At 39.7% G+C, this 22469-nt stretch overlaps 1 protein-coding gene across 1 annotated transcript in view; it reads left to right on the top strand.

Annotated features, from left to right (window-relative positions):
• The first annotated feature begins 12849 nt into the window (after positions 1–12849).
• Positions 12850–22469, top strand: part of LRRC9 (leucine rich repeat containing 9) — a 47514-nt gene continuing 37894 nt past the window's right edge. The window contains exons 1-7 of the mRNA XM_062577304.1: positions 12850–12906; positions 14797–15015; positions 15608–15748; positions 17179–17242; positions 17880–17950; positions 18913–19095; positions 20519–20674. Of these exons, the coding sequence (XP_062433288.1) occupies positions 12853–12906; positions 14797–15015; positions 15608–15748; positions 17179–17242; positions 17880–17950; positions 18913–19095; positions 20519–20674 (888 nt within the window). The 5' untranslated portion in view covers positions 12850–12852. The remainder of the gene's footprint in view (positions 12907–14796; positions 15016–15607; positions 15749–17178; positions 17243–17879; positions 17951–18912; positions 19096–20518; positions 20675–22469) is intronic.

Here is a 22469-nt window from a genome sequence, read left to right as displayed (position 1 = left end):
TACTACTTAAAAAGCATTCAAATCTGCCTGGCAAACTTGATGCTAGTTCAGTCCTCAGAATTTCATTATCATCCCCATATCTAACATCTTCAGCACTTTTTCCACTATATTTTGTTCCATATTTCTCAACAAATGTGAACTAGCCTTGGAGGAGAAGAATCACTGCCTGAGCCTGTCTTTATTGCCTCTGTGGCAGCACAGTCCTAGATCTGTCACACTGCAAGAAGCTGCTAATGTGTTGGGTGACCTTTCTGAGGCAGCCTTTGCGGCTGACCAGTACCAAAGCCAAGTAACAGTAACAAATTAATTAACCTTTGCCTTTTCCTGTTGTGGTCTTGAGACAGAGCTTGTCTTTCAGACATGCTAAGACCATTTCTTAAGGCTTTATTCACTACATGGTACCACGTTTAGTTTAGTACACCACCATACACTTCCTCTGTGGCTTTATTCATTGATGCCATGAGTCAGCAAACATTTTGGCATACACTTAGCTTTAAATATCTGAGCATTTTAAAGTCAGACTTGTTCTGAAATTTAGTGCAAATCTGGTTCTGAACTAGCGCTTCAGCATCCTTCATTGTTTTCTTATTATTATTTCTTATTTTTATTATTATTATTATTTTCAAACATCTTTTTCAATCACAAATTGCAGCCTGAAACATAGGAAGAATTTACCTGCCATCATGGCTTAGAATTTTTAAATGTGTATGTCTCACGGTATGAAGTCCAGGGAGTAGAGCTGGGAACAGGGCAGAGTGCTATTTCTCAATTTCTTCAAGAATAGCTATTTATCTTATGCTCATAGCCAATTTAATCTCACCCAGATAAACTCCATTACGTATCTTTCTCTAGATTTCTCTTTTCCTTTCATTCTTGTTTTCTGTTAAATATTTTGTTTTCTTTCTTCAAGAGGTGAACTCCAGGCAAAGCAATTTATCTTATTTCCCTCGTTTTTCTCCTCTCGTTATGTTCCCCTGAACTCCTCCTATTCTGTTCTCTCTCCCTCCATTTCTTATCTCACAACCGGGACTGTTCTCTGTCACTGGTATAATAGCCTCATCTTTGATTTTCAAATCTATCTTTCCCCTTACTTTCTCTTCCTTTGTATAATTTCTTGTGCTGAATACCCGCCCAGAGCTGGGCTGGGAAGCATTTTAATACTGTGACTACTTTCAGGATGTTTTTTTTCTCATCTGCAGAGAACTAAACCAAAGCCTTCCATAGTTTTACATGAAAGCAAGTGATCTCTTCTCACAGAAGGACCATGACAGTAGGTAAAATACTAATCTTGGAAAGAGAGGTAACACTCCAGAGAAGTGTCAAAGCAGACCATCTTCAACCCAAAGCACTGAGCTTGATCCAAAATAACCAATAGTCTGATAGTCAGGACTACTTAAGACTTAGGCAAAAAGGGATGACAGGCACCACACAGGCAAGCATGGGGCTCCAGATGGTGCAACCCATAGAAGAGGGATTTGCTCTGGGGTGCTCTCCAAGAGTTAACAAACCTGGGCTGCACCACTGCCAGAGCCACTACACTGTGTAATTGCTGCAGCCTAGGGGCACATCATCTAATGGCCTCATGACTGACAAGTCCAGACAAAGAAATAACACTGCAGACCCACACCATAAACATCTGGGTGCTGTGCAGTTCCCCACAGAATGATCTGTTAATGAGCATATTGTTACCAACTGAGTCATATTGTGGGCTGAGCACTAGGTTATCTATAGATATGCACAGAGAGTTATACAGGTTTTGTGTAACTGTGGGCTGGCATTGTTTTCGTTGGCTATAAAAGAGAGTAAGCCAGGTAGGTTTGTTGTGGACCAACAGCTGGCCTGTGGATCCAAGGATGTACCCATCAGCAGGGATACCTCTTCTGTCAACAGTATCGTGAGGACAAACAGAGGAAAAGCTATACCAGAAGGGGTGGCCCATAAGGGGCGAGAGCAGTCGTAGTACCATACACTTGTTGCTTGAGTATCTGGGGAAAACTATACTGGAGGCATGTTTGGTCATTGTACTGTGCATCCATGAACATCCATGTGCATCCACTCTCATCCATGTAGAGCTCTGATATACATACACACACACACACACACACACGCATATATATATTCTTAGCTCTATTTTATTTCTAGCTTTACTGTACCTTTAGCTTTGTTATAACCTCTTATCTCTAAAAAATTCTCATACTTGACAAATGATGATCTTCAGTGCAACTAACCCCAGAATTCAAAAGAATCTTGGATGCCCTCTATTGGCATGTCACAAATGCCCACCTCTTCTAATTCATGGGCCTTTCAGCCCTACATCCTGGAGTGTCCTTGCTATTGGAATAGATTGTAATGAAACAGGGCTCTCATCATCTAAGGGCATGGATGCATCTTAGGATTAAGCTGGGATGCAGCTTACTTCAAACTCTAGAAATATGTGAATGTGACCCTGATATTGGAAAAATGGTGACTTGGACACCATTACTTCTGAGAGCATAGGCAACACTGAGGCTTATCTAGACAGCTAACTAGACCCTGAAATATAGAATTGGTTTATAATGAAGCATGACTTTCCATCTTTCACTCATCTCTTGGAATTAATTTGGTCTGTGGTAAGCACAGTCAATAAACAAGTCTCATTTGCTGTCTTCATTAGGTCTCCTCTCCCCTTTAATCCCAGAAGGTGCTATTCCTGCACAGCTGTGTAAATTGCGGTTGATAACAAACCAGCATTTGCTACTGTTGCTCCACTTTCTTGTGAGGAGTTTGGTTTAGTAAAAGAAATAATTTGAAGCTGGCCTAAGATGTGGTCAAAAGTATGACAGAGTAGGAAAAACAACACTTTGGGGAGCCATGTTTTACCTTTTCTACAAGGAGCAATATATCACCTGGTGATGCTAGTGTTCATGTTTCTTCTTCTAACAGATAAACTAGATATACTTCCTGGATATACTGGCTAGAAATCCTCCTGGAGAACCACACTCAGCATTTAGCCTGCTCTTGCAATGACTGCTGATGGGCATTGGGCAATGCAGCCTTCATGTCTGTTTTCTGTGTTTTGTTTTTTCTTTTTTCTTTTTTTTTTTTTTCCCAGGAGGAGCAGTTGCATTGTTTTGTTTTTGTGGGTGTTTCTTTTTTGCTGTTTTGTTTACTTTTTGTTCTTTTTCCAGTTGCATTTCAAAGACTAAAGAGCACCAGGTTCAGGTATGATCCTTGCAGATAGTTACAGACATAGAAGATGAAAGTCTGGAAATAGTGTGCATCTAAAACTCTCAGCATCAGATGTCACAAAGCCGATGATAGAAGCATCAGGGCAAAGACACATCCTTCACTCCAAAAAGAAAGTGTCTTCTGAGACTCCTGAGTCTTTTCTTGCTGTGAACAGAGGAAAGGCACTTGTCAGGTCTCTTAATACTCAGGTGCACCACAGGCCTGGCATGTCTGCTGACAGAAGCACATGGATTCCATCACTTGGGCTTCTGGAAATTCTCCTTTGCTTTGGCAATACTAGTATCTTGACACATGTCATAGCATAGTCACTTTTGTAAGAGAAATTCATAGGCAATCTTTTAGCCCTAGAATATTTTTATGTATGCAGAAAGGAATGAAAGATACATTTTTGCTATGTCTTTTCAAAAGAAATACATCAGTAGTGATTCTCAGTACAAGACATGAATTCTCCTTTTTTTTTGATTATTTCATAAACAGAGCACCTGAAGTCCTGAAGCTCTTTTCCAAAAAGTAGATTGTTTTTATAGTAATAGAGATTAATCATTGTTCAGCTTTCTTTTCCAAAAGTGTAACAACATTTAACAGCCTTTGCAATTTTTAGAGGGGTATTTCATCAACTTCTTCAGAATATTGTGTTTTTAATAATTTCAAATCACATCCTTCAGACTGTGTTATGATATAATATTTCTACAGTGTGAACCTGTTGTTAGATGAATGATTATGGGGGGGGGGGAAATGGTAAAAAGGTTGATGATTCCCTGTTAGATGATTTCAAAAATGGCTTTATGATTTGGAGGTTCTAGATACATGAACATGTTCAAAATTATATTTTTTCTCTGACAGAATAATAAGACAAAAGCATATTTATTCCATTTCCTGCTACCAATCTCCAATTCAGGCATATGAACAAGAAAATGGATGCCTAATACAGCCTAAAGATCTATAAATTCGTATAAAGAGTTCTGAGAAGTAATGGAAATGCCTGACTTAAGCTGAGCATTAGGAACTTCCAGGTTCTTCTCTTCTACAGCGAAAGGCAATGTAAAAATCAAAGTGCCATTGGATATACTACTGTTTTGTCTTGCACTCACTAACTTTTTCTGCAAATTTGGATCAACCTTTGCTACTTGTCTTTGATTTTGGAATGCATTACTGCAGGCTTTTAGAAACAAATTAAAAAATAAAAATATTAGTTAGGGAAAGTTTGGAAAGAGTCAATTCTGCCTTGGAGCAAAGGAGTGAACTACGTAACTTCTCAAGCTGCTTGCTAGTCTTGTTTCTATGACAGAGGAAAAAAGTTTGATGAAAAAAGAAATACGACAGAAAGGAAAATATTTTTTTAAGATTTCTTTAAGCTGACTATATAGGAAGACCATTATATGCTCAAATCCATGTCTTGATACATAAGTTCTGCAATATCTTTGTTCTACAAATTATGTTACCAGGCTTCTTCATCACTAGATACAAATTGTTCAATGAGGATTTTATAATATCAGATCTAGCATGCTTTTTTTTCATCATATCTTTCAGTCTGGGTGAGCCATCCATGCAGACAGACCAATTAAGGTAGTGTTTCATCCAGGAAAGCTGAATACACTTGTTCCAGTCCAGCAGGTTTTCAATTTCCACTGTGCCTCAGAGACAAAGAGATATGCCAGTCACTATGGAAAAAAACGTAAGAAGAAAAATTGGTGGAAAATTCCTCATTGCTTTTCGTTGCTGCTTTTGAATGCAATTCTTTTGCCCCAGATCTTAGTCAAAATGTTGTAATGGTGCTTTTGAGGTGTTCTAGGAGTTCGTGCTCCCTAGATACCTCTGGTGACAGGCATTACAGTGTGAATGCAGAATATACTACATCTGCTCAAGAACTCCCTTAAAGATTTTTATTTGCTTCTCCATACAGTTTTGTAACTAGGTTTAGCTCAGTTGGTTAGAGCAGGGTGCTGCTAATGCCAAGGTCGTGGGTTCAGTCCCTGTATGGGCTATGCTGAGGGTTGGACTAGATGATCTCCAGAGGTCCCTTCCAACCTTACCATTCGTATGATTTGTATTCGTAAGTAGGCCACTAAGGCCAGACTGAACCTTCTCTGGTGTACGAGACAGCACATTATCTGGCATTGACATGTCACTACCCCCACTAATACTGATGATGCATATTACAATATCTACTTAAATTTTCAGTGACTGGATCTCGTTTTGCCATTCCCTGACACACTCAAAAGCACTCTGCTGTCAGCTGTATTTTTCCATGTGTATCCGCATACAATCCTTTAGTCCAGCCTCAACTTTCCCTTCAGTCATTAGGGTCTGTTAGCAGTATCTCGTTCAGTTTGGTTTCCAGTTCTTGGCTAAATTTTGTGGGCTCCTTGCCTGGAGTGAAGTCATGATATGAACACGTTGCTGAAGGATCTGTCGTACCAGTGCTGCACAGAGAAGAAAGATACCTTCCTTGTATTATTCAGTGTTCACCTACTTTACAAATCTATGGATCACATTGGTCAATTTAACCAGCACACTGCCCTAGGAGCTCAGGTGGAAGTAGTTTGCTATGATGACAGTATATTCTTTTCCTGAGTCAGAGCACTTCAAGGCAGGGTTTTTCATCCTATAGCTAATGCGTATATAGCCTCAGTGTATTACCCTGCATTTAGCTGTTTTCCTGGACTGTGATCATTTGATTAGGTGATTCGGACCATTTTGTACATGTAGTTTCATTTACTACTCAACAAGTCTGTGCCATCTGCAAGTTTAACTGGCAAAGACCTATATTACCATTTAGATGGCCAATGAAATGATTAGTTTCATTAAATTGATTAATAATCATTACAATGATTTTTTCCTATGAGATCCACTTCTAAGTCAGTTTCTAATCCATTAATACATGCCCTGCTAATTCTATTTTATGTTAAATTGCTTATTTTAAAATATTTTGGATAAGTTTTTTTGCTGTTTTTATGATAATATTCCTTTGTAGATATCTAGATGATGGTTTCTGAACAATTCCCTGCTTTCATTAACATTTCTTGTTTTCAAGATATGTTCTCTGTTGTTTACGCCAAAAATTCCTGTAAGCTCTAGGACAGTGACCCTGACAAAAAATTGGCATACATCCATTACTGCGTAGTGCTATTTTTTGTTTGCATAAAGTAAGTGTGCCAGGATCATGAGTCACTAGGCAACTGCTAATTTATAGATCAATGCTGAGCTCATTTCTGTTTGCTAGCATGACATCCAGTCCTGAGTTGGCTCAAGGAGTTATTACAATAACAAAAGATTGTCTAGGTAGTATCTTATCTATTGTTTCTACAAACACTAAAGAAGTTTTATTAGTTTTTTTTTTTTTTTTTTGTCTCCCTGCATGAGACTTCCAACAACTATTCCCAAGTCAGTCATCTGAGATGATAACTCAGTTCTTCCTCCTACATGTTATCAAAAGGTTCATAAGTAGCTTGCCGTGTATCACAGGGAAATTTCATACAGATGTCCAATGCCCATCTAAGTTCACTCTTCAGTTTTTATGGCCCATCATTCAGAGCAATGAGGAAGTGCCACAATCCAGACGATCTACAAATACGCAAAATACAAAGCACAGCCATACATATTCTGCTATATGCTCCTATTTACTTCATTTGCCTTAGAAAAATGGTGAACATATCCTGTAAAAGTCAGGGGAGCTTTAAATGCTGCAGAGAAAGCAGAGCACCATAGCAGTGATTGATGTCTGTTCTGCAGCGTGTGCTCTGTGGCACAGGGATGCAGCCAGGGCTGCTGGGGAAGGGCCTTGTCCACCCACAACTCGTACTCAGGAGCTGGTTCTAGATAAAAATAATAAGCGTTATTATACTCATTGTTCTAATGGTTATTATATTAATAAATATGATTACTGTAAATGAATATGAATATGCATTTAAAGCAATAATTCTGGATTGTCTGTGACCATTGCCTATTTCTAGTGACACACTTGAGACAACATGCTTTTATCCCCTTCTATCCTACGGGTTAAGCTGTAGCTACCCAGGGATGCATGCCAGAATGCCTCAGCCAAGAACTGCAGTGCCAAAAGTAAGCAAGAAAGCACTCTTGTCCCTGTTCCACACTCGTGCTCAGGGTCATGGGACTGTCTTGAACACAGCTTCTGCATCACCACTACTGGGCCAAACCCTAGAACCCTTTCTCAGTCTTGTTTCAGCAATACTTTTCTTGACGCCTCTGGGAGTCGGGATTCTGCATTATTAGCTGGAAACACCAATATAACTAGCTTCATTTTTCCAACTACTGTCAGTGCTTATCCCCCTAACCTATCTGCTGCCTATAACAGCTGAAAGGGTGATATTTCCTAAAGACTTAATGAAAAACCCAGTATTTTATATACTTTGAAAGTCATTACATGTCTCACATCAAAATGGCTGCTAAAATTAGATGAAACAAACCAAAAATTACCTCATAGATTTTTCCTCATACTAAAAGCAAGTTTAAGTGCTTACAGTTTTATTAACAATATGGCTGGAGAGCCTAGTTTCTAAAAATGCAATGTATTTTAAATATTTATACAAGGCCTAGCATCACTGCTTCTAGCCACTTAATCTGACATTTCATTTAAATATACACTGGTTTGCAGAGATGATACTGGAAACACTCAGTTTATGAAATGACACAATGGAAGTCAGAAATATTCCAGTGATATATAGCAGGAGCAGCCAGAGCTACACACAGATTACAAACAATACTATTTTAAGGCTGGAGACCTTTCTAGAAACAAATTTAATGATGACTGCTTTGCATCCTCAGTGAAAACAAATCATCTACCACCTTATAAAAATACCAAGAGCAGTAAAAGGCAGAGGCAGAAATGCATGTCCATGATGCACAGTGACCCATGAGAATCTGATAAACATCAGCTTCAAAAGTTTCTCCGGTGGTCAGCAAAACTACAACAAGGACAGTTTCAAAAGTCCTTTGAAAGCACCATCAGCAGTGAAATAGTTGCTTTGACTGTGCTATGAAATGGTTTCAAATTATATTGAAAGGCATTAGCAGAATTAGGGCAGAATGTGCTATAGCAGAGGGTGAAAGATAACACACTTAAAATGATTAATTCAGTCCATCTGAGATAAGTTTGAAAATCCTTTGCATTAAAAGAGAAACCTAGCAACTGATGCCAGATATTTTGAAAATACTATATATGCAAATACTGCATCTTTTAACAGCTTTATAAACCAGCACAAAATTATCTAGCAGTAATATTATATAAGTCTTAATGAGCTGTGCTCATGATTAATATTTTAATACCGCCCAGCATGTTTGCTGCAGTTGAAGAGATTAGGGATATTATGTGTATAGATTTTAGGTAGCCAGAGGTGGTCACCCTGAGATGACTGAGTCACCTAGAAAGGACTGATGGTGTTTCACAAAGATGTGGGTTCTTACAGTAATTCCCTTCTGGTTAGAGAAGAATGCTTCCCAGTCAAAACAGTAATTCCTATACCAAACTAGATCATTTGGCTTTACTCACTCTGCCAAAAATGAGTCACATGGCTACACACTCAGAAACAAAAGCAACTGCATTTTGCTGCTGGTTATACCAATGAATATCTGGATTTACATGAAATGTCCAGTTTAATGCTTGATCATTCAGTTACTGCTTTAAAAATACTAAGGAAATCACAAGATGGTATCAACTGGCCTAGATGCCTTATGGAGAGGGTTGCCCTTATGATTCTTTGCCAGTGAGATAAGAAAGAAAAAGAGTAATTTGCTAAATAAGACTATCTTTCTTCCAGAATCCAATATGAAGGCAGAACATGATAAGGGAATATGCCCCCTTTAGGCAAAGCTACATATAAGCTTCTCTGGAGAGGAAATAATGGTAAGAGTGGATGATCGTGTTTTTTTTCCTTGAATGAGAAAGCTGCACTGTTTTCAGTTACATCCCCTTTGCGTTAACATCCCCTTTTTAATTTAAAATTGTTCCACTGTGTATTTGTCATATGATATCTTAACTGGGAGGGCAAATCTGATGCCTAGATTTGCCTTGTTACAAACTTCTGCTAAAAGAAACTTGTATTTTTGTCTCTGAGTAAGTGAAATATTGCACCTGTAGACAGGAAAAAAATAAAATTCACCTGGAATATCTTTTACAATGCAGAAATGGATGAAAGATGCCCGCCTTAAGTGGAATTGGAGGGACATCTGGCGACATGAAGAAATAATGCAGGTAAAGAGCTACGAAAAGGTTTATCAGCCTTCCTAGAACTACGAAAGCTGCTTGAGCAATTTTCTCCCCCCTCCACGGAAAATGGTAATAAACCTAAAACATTAACAGAGACCCTTGCAAGTTTCAATGAAATTAACCTCCTTAACTCACAAACTCAACGTCTTTAAGTACAACATTTGTTTCAGCAGAGATCCAATTTTCTGCCGAGAAATACTGCCATTGAAAAATGTTCAACCAGTCTCTCTGCATGCAGAAAAATAAATTCAGTGAATTAATTATAATTGTTCTTAAACTGATAAAATTAATCCGCTGCAAATGACTCAGTGAACACAGTACTTTTTCGTTTAAGAATGGCCCATTTTATCTCACGCTCACATTCCTAATTGATTTAAACTAAGCCACAGGAAGCTTCCGAGCTGCAGCTTGGCACAGTTTCCATCCTTCCCTGAAGATAAACCGCTGCACAAACGCGACGCGCGGCCCGGCCCCAGGAGAGACATGAGGCGGAATAAAACTCTCTAACTCTCTTTTTCTGACATTTGGCAAACGAGCCTAGTGGCTGCACTCTGCTGCCCAGGCACCACCAAAGCGAGAAAGTCATTGGAGGTGACCGGCGACCGCCCTGCGCGCGCGCGGGTGTGAAGGGCACACGGCTCTGGGTGTGAAGGGCTCACAGCTGTGTGCGAGGTGTGAGCACGTGTGTGTGCATGAGGGCGCAAACAGCTCGGTGTGGGTGTAGGTGTGTGTGCATGACGGGCACACAGCTCTGTGGGGATGTGCGAGGGGGGGCACAGTGCGGTGTGGGTGTGTGACAGGCACCCCACATAGTGTGGGGGGCGTAGGTGTGTGTGAGGGGCACACGCAGGTCTGTGTGTGGGTGTGAGGGGCACAGCTCTGTCGGTCGGTGTAGGGGTGTTGTGACAGGCACACAGCTCTGAGTGTGTGACGGGCACACAGCACGGTGTGGGAATGTACGGGTGTGTGAGGAACACAGTGCAGTGTGTGAGGGTGTGTGAGGGGTACACAACACGGTCTGTGCATGTGTGTGAGGGACACGCAGTGCGGTGTGGGTGTGTGTGAGGGGCACACAGCGTGGTGTGGGTGTGTGAGAGGGGTGCGCAGCACGCTGTGGGTGTAGATGTGTGTGGGGACACGCAGCATGCTGTGGGTGTAGATGTGTGTGAGGGGCGTGCAGCGCGCTGTGGGTTTAGGCGCGAGGGACACACAGTGCGCTGTGGGTGTGTGAGAGGGGCGCAGCACAGTGTGGGTGTAGATGTGAGGGGCGCGCAGCGCACTGTGGGTGTGTGAGAGGGGTGTGCAGAGCGCTGTGGGTGTAGACATGAGGGGCGCACAGCGCGCTGTGGGTGTAGATGTGTGAGAGGGGCACGCAGCGCGCTGTGGGTGTGAGGGGCGAGCAGCGCGCTGTGGGTGTAAGATGTGCGTGAGGGACGTGCAGCGCGGTGTGGGTGCCTGTGAGGGGCGTGCAGCGCGCTGTGGGTGTAGATGCGTGTGAGGGGCGTGCAGCGCGGTGTGAGTGTAGATGTGAGGGGCGCGCAGCGCGGTGTGGGTGCAGATGTGTGAGAGGGGCGCGCAGTGCTGTGTAGATGCGTGTGAGGGGCGTGCAGCGCGCTGTGGGTGTAGATGTGTGTGAGGGGCGCGCAGTGCTGTGTAGATGCGTGTGAGGGGCGCGCAGCGCGGTGTGGGTGTAGATGTGTGAGAGGGGCGCGCAGTGCTGTGTAGATGCGTGTGAGGGGCGTGCAGCGCGCTGTGGGTGTAGATGTGTGAGAGGGGCGCGCAGTGCTGTGTAGATGCGTGTGAGGGGCGCGCAGCGCGCTGTGGGTGCCTGTGAGCGGCGCTCAGCCGTCGGGCTCGCGGGCCGCGGCCCCAAAGCGCGCGCTGTGCCTCCGCGCGCCCCGCAGGGGGCGCCGCCCGCGCCTGGAGAGGGGCGGTGCGCATCGCGCTGCGCGTGCGCGGGAAGCCGAGCGCCGTGCAGCCGTGCGCATGCGCAGGACGGAGGGGCGGAGCTAGCTCTGCCCGCTTTTCACCGCCTCCTGAGGTAACCGCCATTTCCACAGCCTCGCCCCGCCCCGCCCCTCGAGGGCCTTCTGCGTCACCGTCTCGCCTCTGGTTGGCTACCGGTGGGAGGGGCGGGGCGGGGCGGTCGCCTAGGCGACGAGCGCAGCCGGCGGCGCTCTGGGTGGTGGGCCCGGGCGCCAGGTACGTGGCTCCCCGGGGGGGTCGGGGCCCGGCCCGCTCCGCTCCGCTCCGCTCCGGTCCCATTACCTGCCCCTTCTGTGGCACTGAGGCGTCGGCCTCGAAGGGCAGATTGGGGCCCGGGGCGTCGCGGGCGCCCTGCTTTGTGATGAGGTGCGCTTCCCTGCTGTGCCAGGCACCCCGAGGGCTGGGCGTCCACCCCTGGCTCGGGTGGGCAAAATACCTGCCATCAGTGAGTGGGAAAATATAATGTGGAAGTTACCTGTACGGAAGCAGAGCTTGCAAAGCTGTGTTCTTAGCTATCTTTAAACGAGATGGAAAAAATAACTCTGCTTCCTTCTGCTCTGATTAGAAGCCCAGAGGAACCAGCCTCCACCCAAAGGCTAATTCCAATCCAATGCAATTCCCTCAGCTGTTGTAACTGGATAAAATACTCTTTGTTTCCTGTTCTAAATTACTGGCTAGGGGAACTGTATGTCATTAAATACTGTGGCAGGGATTCAAAGACAGCAGTAGTGTGGTGGTGTATTAACAGTGACTAAAGTGATCTTTTGGATTTAGTTTGTGCATACTATGGTTAATATACCATGTAAATGCTTTCAAAGGGTGAAAGAAGGTGCCTCGATCATACTAATAGAAGGTTGATAATGCTAAAGGTTAATCATAGTGGCTGTGATTACTTTAAAAACATTGTAAGAAAGGTATTACTGTCTCAATTACTTACAGATAATTTCAACATATTTTCCTATATGCAGATAGGCTTTTACTGAGGGTTATTTTTGGTAAGTTATAAGTGATTTGTTCATTCATACTGCACCTGTTATTTGTGTAAGTGCAACTTACTGAACCCAGTACAGGGATAAGTGGATTCAATTCATCATCTTTCCTTGTGGAGGTGGTGAAAATAATTTATCCTGTAGCACTTTCTGGACTTTCAGAATCTGAAAAGTAATCAGTCTAAATACTTCAGACATCTTCAGTTTTCTTCCCTTGTGATCAATGATCAAAGATTAATCTTCCTGTGATTCAGTGAGAAATACAGATTTTGGTACTAAGTCTGTTAGGAGTTTAGATCTTCCTTTCAAACAGCTTGGAAATCCTGTGGCTTATGTGGGTGGATACACAGCTGATAATTATACTGTCCCTTTCATAAGAAAGTACTAAGAAATGAATAATCACTGTGAAGAACGCAAGAGATGATGCAAAGTGATAACCAAAACCAGAACCTTGAGGAAATAATTAAGGAGCTGGTAAGCTTTTCATTCATATTTGTTTTTAATTTTATCTGGCTTTTAGTACTTCTATAAATATCAGTATGTCTTTGCTTGAACGTTAGTTATTCAGGAATAACCTGGAGGTGTAATAGGGCGTGCATTAATAACAGGCTTCAGAACTATGGAAAAACACTAGTAGTTAAGATGTAAAAATGTGAATGTCTCAGGAGAGAGATACCCATATTCAAGGAGGATTTTTAAGGTACAATTCACCTTTTGTCTCTGCTTCTTGTGGCGTGCCTTCCAGAATATTAATATATTGAAATAAAAATATTTTTTATACAAATTAGATCAAAGTGAATCATGTAGTTTGGACTCAGTCATGCATTTTCCTGGGCATTCTATGGCAAAACCAGGTGGCTAACTAAGATGATGAAAATTTTGCCTAGTGGTTAGAATTTTTAAATGGTGTCCAACTCCAGAGTAAGGCACTTTAATTTAGATGTCTAGTGATAGCTGTCTGCATACTTATTTGGTTTTTCTGCCCTCATTTTAGTCAACAGAAATCTGTGATACAATTCAGTTGTGCAAATATAGCTGTCTAGTGCCATTTTAGCTGCCTCAAAAGATCTAAGACACCACGCAGAGCTGGGAGGTATTACAGAGGACATATAGGAGACTGTACCCTTCTGGAACAGCAGTTGCAGAATACCCTAAAGCATCTGAAATAGCACTAGATATCCTGTGCAGCTAACTGAATCCCATCCTTAACCAATATAAAATGAGTTAACTTACTGTAAATATATACTGTCTGGATACCAGAATGGCTTTCCAGGATCCATTGGCTGCATTGGTTAGCTCTCATGTTGACTAAAATGAGAGCTTTAACAAAGGACACAGACGTAGATACCTGCTGTTTTGTGTTGTAATCTTAAGCTGAAAGCTCATCTTTAATGAAATTCTATGTCATCTTTTTTTTTTTTCCTGGCCAAAAGCTTGTGTCATTATAATTACTTGATACAACCACTTCAGAAGTGAAAAGATACAAGACTGATAGAGCATATAGAATCGTAGAATCAGTAAGGTTGGAAGGGACCTCTGGAGATCATCTAGTCCAACCTCCTCACTCAGCAGGGTCACCTAGAGCATATTAGACAGAGTTGCGTCCAGGCGGGCCTTGAAGATCTCCAGAGAAGGAGACTCCACAACCTCCCTGGGCAACCTGTTCCAGTGCTCTGTCACTCTTACAGGGAAGAAATTCCCCCCTCACATTCAGGTGGAACTTCCTGTGCTTCAATTTCTGCCCATTGCCTCTTGTCCTGTCACAGGGGACAACTGAAAGGGGTTTGTCCCTGTCCGCTTGACACCCTCCCTTCAGGTACTTGTACGCATTGATCAGATCCCCCCTCAGTCTTCTCTTCCCCAGGCTGAAGAGGCCCAGCTCTCGCAGCCATTCCTCAGAGGGCAGGTGCTCCAGCCCTCTGATCATCCTCGTAGCCCTATACTGGACTCTCTCCAGTAGCTCCACGTCTCTCTTGTACTGGGGAGCCCAGAATCTATGATCTATCCCCTTTCTTACACGTGTGTATACACATGTATACAAACACATATACTATTTTATAGAGTTATATGTTTGTAGTGGTTTTTAGTTTTCATTAGCATGACTGAAAATTATTTTAAGTTGAAGCTGCATTTTGAAGTTTGCTTTGAAGTACTCATGAAATAGCTATGACTGTGAGCAGAAGAAAGCTATTTAATCATCAAATACTGAATGTGGCCAAAACTGCAAATACATCTTAGAGCAGAGCAAATTTTAAAAGACACAATTGATTTTAAGGAGTTGACTCTTATGACAATCATTCTACTTTGTAATGTATTTTTTATAACATGGACATAAAACGAATAGTAGTTGCCTTTCATTTCTAGTGCACATGTAATGGATTGTCTTATGAGAAAGTTGATCAAGAGGGACTAAAAACAACAGCACTGGAGATGTTTTTCTCAGGTTATCCCAAAATTGTAGGCATGAAGTATTTCCCAAATTTGACTACACTCACTCTTGTTGGGCAAAGGATTCAAAAGATTTCAGACCTGGAGCACTGCCTGCTACTCAGAGAGCTGTGGATTGCTGAATGCTGTTTAGTGGTAAGTAAAGTATGAATTTTATTTCTAGCCAGCTTTAGCCAATTTTAGCCCCTTACAATGATTGTCATATTCTTTCAGGAGCAGTTCTTCATCTGTTCCAAGAAAAAGACACTATTTAAGGGAGTCAGGATCTGGCACTTCTTTACTGAAGTATCCAAAAAGCTCATTATAGGCATGGATCTAATTACCTCTGTTACACGCTACGTGTTTTTGTATCTTGGAATCTATAGTTGTTGGTTTTTTTCCTCTTTTATTAGAAAGAATATTTTTAAACTACAATAATTGCATTGAAACCTTTTCATGGAGTAATCAGGAATATGATTACAATGAAGATATTTCAAGTGTAAATAATACGGTACTTGAAACACATTTCATTTATCATGAAGCATTCTAGCTTCTATTACTAGCTCTTTGAGGGCTTTATTGAAAAGGATTAGTTGTTTCTAAGTCAGTAGAATTCTGCTCAGTGGGTGTGATCACAAAGTACTTGGAGCTACCTTACTATTTTCTGTGCAAATTGATGGCATATGGACAAAAAGTGTGACATTCTGTTGTTCAGTGCTGCCGATTAATTTCTCTCCTTTTATTGCAGAAAATAGACGGCCTACAAAAATGTGTAAATTTGGAAAAGCTTTACCTTTATTGCAATGAAATTTCCAGGATTGAAAATCTGGAAGCCATAACAAAGCTGAATGTAGTTTGGTTGAATAATAACCTGATCAAGAATATAGAAGTGAGTCTGGTGTCCTCCTTATGATTTAGTTCCTTCCAATCTGTATAATGTATAGTATATTAATAATATAGTAGCTATGCATATCTAATAAGTGGAACTAATTTTTAGAATTATTGAACAACAAAAGGGACAATTTAAACTCCAGTACACAAGAATTAAGGCTGAAACATTATTTGGAAAATAAGGTTTTCTGCATATACAGTGTTAATTAAATAATTCATTTTCGAAGACCTGTATGATCCCTGAGCAGGAGAATATATACATATACATATATATATATATATACACACACACACACACACACACACATATATTAGTTTTCTTGGAACTGGATTTTTGTCTGCTCTTCAGCATTATGTGCAAGAATTTCAGTTTAGTTTTTATTTTAGTAAATGTATGCTAGGTTGTAGGCACTAGAAAGAGTTAAAGTGTTTGGATTTTTTTTTTTTCTTGGAGAATGAACTTATATTCAGAAGAAGTTTTATCCTGGCTTTTCTTAATGCTGTTGTATGAATAATTGATTCCCTTCTTCCCTCTCGAAAAATTAGCATTCTTCATGCTAACCTTTTAAATGGAGGCTAGTTCAGAACAAGTAAGAACTCTGGAATCAGCCTGTTAGCATGTAACGGGAGAAGGACTGTATAAGCATCATTTCTGGCAAAAGACCACTTGGTGCTCTGAAATACCTGACTTTTTACAGCCCTGCTGCAGGAGTGCTGCATATCAATCCGCTTTCCCTTAGGAGAGTCATGAAAAGAAGGCAAAGGGAGATACCTTACCAAGATAAAGGTAGTTAGAGCAGAAGGAGATGCTAATAGGGATGAATAAGAACAGATTTTCAGGAACCTTGAAGGCTATGAGGAAGAGGAAAGAGAAATCAAAGCTGGGCACAAAGAGAAGGAAGGAAAGGAGAGACCAAAGAATTGCAGCTGACAAAGGACAAATGTAAAAGCATTAGAGTACTTCTAAAATTATTTTTCTTATTAGTGAGGACACAACAAGCAGTAGTGTCATCCCACTGCACAGAACTGCAGTGTCATCATGGAAAGAAGTGACTGACATGAGTGATTCAGTTATCATGATATCTCAAAGCCAAGACATGAGCTGCAGCCAAAAGCTAATGAGTAGTCATGATATGGGACATGATCTGTTAGGTTTCTCATATGCAGTTGTGAAACTAAGCTGGGGAACTATGTTTATTTTCATTGCAGTATCATTTACAGAGGCTTTCTAAGATAGTTCCCGTTGGGCGATACACGTTCTCCCTTTCCATGTCAAAAGAAAGCTGTAGTTTAAAACAGAGACTAACATTGTTTAGACTCCAGTCAAGTCTGTTTTCACATTTGAATGATCTGCCTCTTAGCCTAAAGGCTCCTCAGCATTTGTAGTGCTGTGTTAGATTAAAACTGTATTGTTTAAAACATTCACAGGGCTTACATACTCTGCAGAATTTACAAGAGGTCAACCTCGCTGGAAACTTAATAGAAAAAATAGGTAGGTGATGTCAGTTTGTTTTTTCTAGCATGAGCATTCTGACTGAGGATTTATGTACATGGTTTGTTATTTCTCTCATTCTAATAAAAAATTCCTACCAACTTGCATGGTTCAGAATCATGTCCAGTGTACTTGGTCTTACTCATCCCAAAGTCAGTGGGAAAACTCCCTAGGGCTCACGTTTGTTTATACCAAACTCTGTCATTGCTATAGCCAAGTCGAAGGAGACAGAATACAGGTATTGGTGGGATATGCATATATTATGCATCTTTTTTTCACTGCCTCTAGTATACAGGGCTTTTAGATATAATCTAAATTATACTTATTTGTTTTTTAATGGGAATGTAAATTCTTCCTGCATTTCTAAACAGATACTAGAGAATCTATTTGTTTTTCTTGGTTTATTTATAATAAATATATAAAATAAAAAAAATATGTATACTATCACTGCTTTTTAGGTGGAAATGGAAAATCATATACTACATTTGACATAATTGTTTGTGTTAATGAAGTATGCATTTAGTGGAGGGAGAGGGGTTATGTGGTTTAAACTAATCCGTAGGATGAATGCAGATATCCAAATGGGCAATGCCAATAGTTTTTCTTAATTGTTGCTTATATTGGTATTTAATTTTAGGAAATTGTTTGGACTTCAATAAACAAATAGAAATATTAAACCTCTCTGCAAACAAACTATCTTCCTTCAAGGTATGTTCAGACTTCACGCTTAAATTTGATGTTTTTAATTGTTACTGGGAAAAGACCTGACTTTTTCTTATGATATGAGAGAACCCATAACACACAGCTGTGTCAGCAGTTAATTTGAAGAAGAATACAGTATTAACTTTCACTATTTTCTTAAGGTTTTTAGATCTCTCTCATTCAAAAAATTTCTGTTCCAAAATATTCTTTGTAACAAGGGCTAGAAATCTGTTAGAAAATACCCATTGTGCATTTACAGCTCTTCTATGCTTCTTTCCCAGTGTGGTTAAGTTATAAGTCTTGAACAGAGAGGAGAAGATATATTACATTAAATGTAAAAAATGTTATCACAAGTGACATCTGAAGTTTGAGAATATAGTCAAGTGCAAGGGCCTGGGAATTGAGAATGTTAAATTAGCCATAATGACATTTACCTGGCTCTTCTGCACTTCAGACACGTAGCCCTTTTTGTTTTTACTAGTGTTTGTGAAAGTGCTCTAAATCTTGGCTTTGTTTGTGGAGCATTCAGGATTCAAAAGTTCTGGTGTCAGTGGTCTCACATTTTTCAAACATGACATTTCAAGCATGAGAAAGCTCAAGTCAATATTTCAAGGATATAATCACTTTTTCTAGAGCTATTTCTTTACAGAGACTGACCTTCATTTCCCAAATATCCTCAACTTTCTTTTGCTGAATGTTTTTAATTTGTTTTTTTTTCAATAACTTGTACAACCAGAACAAATGAATCTCCAAAGCTCTATGTGAATCTTAAGATATGCAAAGTTGCAAAAGGTCATATTCACAGATGCTCTTGCCTCTGTACTACCTACCTTCCTTCCTCTTTCCTGATGCATTCTTCATTCAATATAAACCCTTATAATTAAAATCCCAGTTGGTCTTAGTGCTAAAATTAGGCTTTTTAAAATAGAGTATTGGTATGTTGTTGTAGCATTTTCATTGTTTTTCAGGAACTCGCTAATTTGTCAAGACTACCTAATTTAAAAGATTTGAGCCTAAATGATCCTCAGTATGGGCCCAACCCTGTTTGTCTTCTCCGTAATTATGTTATCCATGTGCTCTATCATATACCTGAGCTTCAAAGACTTGATACATATGATGTGTCTCAAAAGGAAATAAAGGTTCTGGCAGAAGTAAGTTACTTCGTAGGTGCACCAGAATTATGAATGAATTTATTACTGATGATGAGCTCCACTACATGTCTTTCAGCCGAGATGGGTGCCTTGTGTTACTAGTTAGTACTATGTTATATTGTCAAAATTTGAGTTTTATCATGGATCTTGAATTTTTTGATGATAAAGAATATTAAGCACAATGGGAAGGAAAAAATAAAACCTAAAATTTAAGGGCTTAGAAAGCTCCTTAGGTAATATGTTGAGCTCTTGCAACTTTAGGAGTTGTAATTCATGTTTTTGAGTATTTCCAATTGGCTATAGTATTGAACACTATTTTTTGTCTGGATTTTAGTATATTGAAATAAGACATTTTGTCTCACTGAAAACTGAAAGGACACAGCTATTACCAAATAAATTTTTAATTACTCATATAATCAATTACATAATGCCAAGACTCTTACTAGACTGGCAACATTTTTGGACCATTGCTATTCAGTACTGGACAAAAAAGGCAACAAAAAATTGCACATGAAGTCATATTTAAAACAAAGAACTTGTTAGTTATTTCATGTACCGGTAACCTGGATATCAAAACCATGTGAGACTAAAGAACATGAAAGAATTAACTGAAATCGAGAGTGCAGATCTTGTGTTTTCAGACATTTCAAGTATTCTCCAAAAAAATGTTACAGGTTCATGTTCTGATTGGCTAATCTTGTAATGAAGTTACTTTCACATGCCTTGCTGTCAAAGGAGAACATTTTAAAAACTACGACAAATTTAAGTTGATACTTAAGAGCTAAGAGAAAACTTTCTGAATGGCTTCCACTCTTCATTGAAACAAGCAGTGTATTTTGGTGTGGAATACTTAGTCTCAGCCTTCTTTGTATAGTTGTTGGGACCCATAGGACTGCAAAAACATTTGACAGTTAATTTGCCTTACTTCAGAAATAGGAGTTCTTGGGGACAAAAGTTGAGGCACGTGGCAGGAAGCATTTGCAATCTCAGCTGTTCTCAAATGAGAAATATGATTGTTGATTTATCCAGAACACTGAGTTTGTTTTCTTAATTGTGTTACCAAACAGTGTTTAGTTATAGACCAGAGCCAGCTGAAGCACGTGGAATGAGTTCATACTTTGATCTTTAATTACAGCATAAACTTTTTAGTTACAGTGCTCATAGAAACAGTGGATTATAAAACTGAGTGGTTCTAGTTTGTTATTAAATTATAAAAGCATGTTCTTAGCAAGGAACAATCCAATGATTGATGTTCAAATACAATCAAAATGAGATATGGTGTATCTGAAATGATCTCTAAAAATGTGAATGGAATATATGTAGCAATGATGCTGTAATTTGCTGTATTCTTCAGAAATAGGATACATGTATGTTTGCATCATGTTAATAACTAATGAATGATTTTCAATTTTTCATTTTAAAGACCACAGTTATGAAAAAAAAAATGTACTATAACATGCATGTAAAAAGCATTCATAGACAGCTTCATGACAGGCTTGAAAAGCTAAAAGAAAGCAAAAGCAAACTGCAGAATTTGCCAGAAAATAAGATAAAATTGTTCAGCTGCAATATAAAACATGTAAGTTTAAGTAGCTTGAAATATCAGCAATGTATCACTTAGAAGAAATAGCAATAACTCTTGGGAAGAATGATGGATTCTTGGATGGTAACATTCTTTTAATAGGTTCGTTCATCCAGATTCTGTCTGGAGTAGATGTGTAACTTAGCCCAGAATACTTGCAAACTAATTGACTCATTGATGTAAATTAAAATCTTAATTAAAAAAAAAAATTTGGTCTTTTTAGACCCTTAAATTATTTTAGATCCAGATTCGTTAACGCCCAGGAGTTTGTACTCATATTTAGCCATAGGAAGGAATTTTCATAATGGAAATTTCTCTTTGTGAGAAAACTTAATAAAACTTACCTTTAATAAAATATCTTATGCAAACGCATCAATTTTTACTAATCTTTGTAATCTAGGAGTTTGTAAGACAGAGTTTCTGCTGTAAAGATAGCTGTTCTTCAGAATAGCTAAAGGCTAAGTGTCTAGGACATTTAATGTATTGTGAGAGATGAATTTCTTGTCTCAATTCTGCCAGGTTCATGATTATTTGAACCTGGTCACTCACACCTTAAGTAAATGCCTTAACGAATGAGCTTTTAAATGGAATGGGTCCTAGATGGAAAGCTTAGAGATCCAGCAGACTGGGTAGGATACACATGTAGTGTGGTAAACTAAATTTCAAGTTGCTGCTTTTATTTATCCAGCTCAGATGTTTGTCTTGAACTTCTCTGATGAGTTCCCAGATTATGAGTATTGTTTATTCTGTTTGGTGCCATGAGAATTCTGAAAGGTCTGGGTTTGTTCTGATATGGAAAACTTCTGCAGGTTGGAAAGATCTTTATCACCCAGGTCTTAAGTTACTCTTTATTTATTTATTTATTTATTTTATTTCCAACTGCTGAGTTAACCCTTTCTTTAAGAACAGTATAAGCAACGTAATGGATCAGAGTCAGATTGTGGTTGCATCAGCATAGCTGCAACAATTCTAAAAAGAAAAGGTCTGTATCACAGATTTTATATACAGCATTTTGTAAATGTTCCAAGAAGGTCTTTTGTGCACTCTGAGTGAGCTCTTCTCACATGTCTGCAGACAGATAACTGAAAAACATATTGCTGATTACATAAATTTGACCCTTTCAAATATTTTTTGATCAAGAGTCAACAGACCAGGCTCTCTTGCAAGGTCAGGCTAATGTCCTTATTGTCCTATCTTCCTTCTGTTGTTTACGATGTGTCAGGCTCACATGCCTATGCAGGCATGTGCTTCAGTGACATTCTTTTGGCAAAAGAATTGCTCATAATTAGTGCATATGTGAATATTTAAAATAATATTCACATTGGGATGTGTAGGCAGAATGAGATAAGTTGCTTTCTTTAATAAGTGTTTCATGGAAATTTTATTTTCAGCAGCCAAATCCTTGCTTGATATTAAAAAGGTATGAAAGGTAATTTATTCTTGTTTTAACTGTCTCAGCTGTACAGTGGCTTGATTAATCCAGAAGATTAGCTCTTAGCAAAGAACACAAAGGATTTTAACTGTTTTTACTCAGCAATCAGTAGTTATGCTGGTGATCAAACATGAAGAGAGAGAGATGATCCCTGCTGTTAGCTGTTTGAAGTTAAAAGAAGTTGCAGTTTCAAGTTAACTTTCCTTCTAATTCTTTTCCTTGCTGAGACTTGCATCATAATGAAGTCGTATGAAGGGATCAGTCTTGCATGAGTGACACAATGATATAAGACCAGGATTTCAGCTAGGATCCAGTAGAAGAATATGTGCAGTTGCTCAGAGCAGAGCTGTCCATTTGGCC

Source organism: Rhea pennata, chromosome 5 (genome assembly GCF_028389875.1).
Source record: "Rhea pennata isolate bPtePen1 chromosome 5, bPtePen1.pri, whole genome shotgun sequence".
NCBI lineage: Eukaryota > Metazoa > Chordata > Aves > Rheiformes > Rheidae > Rhea > Rhea pennata.
The sequence above is the reverse complement of the archived record's forward strand: the minus strand, read 5'-3'. Positions and strand labels throughout refer to the sequence as shown.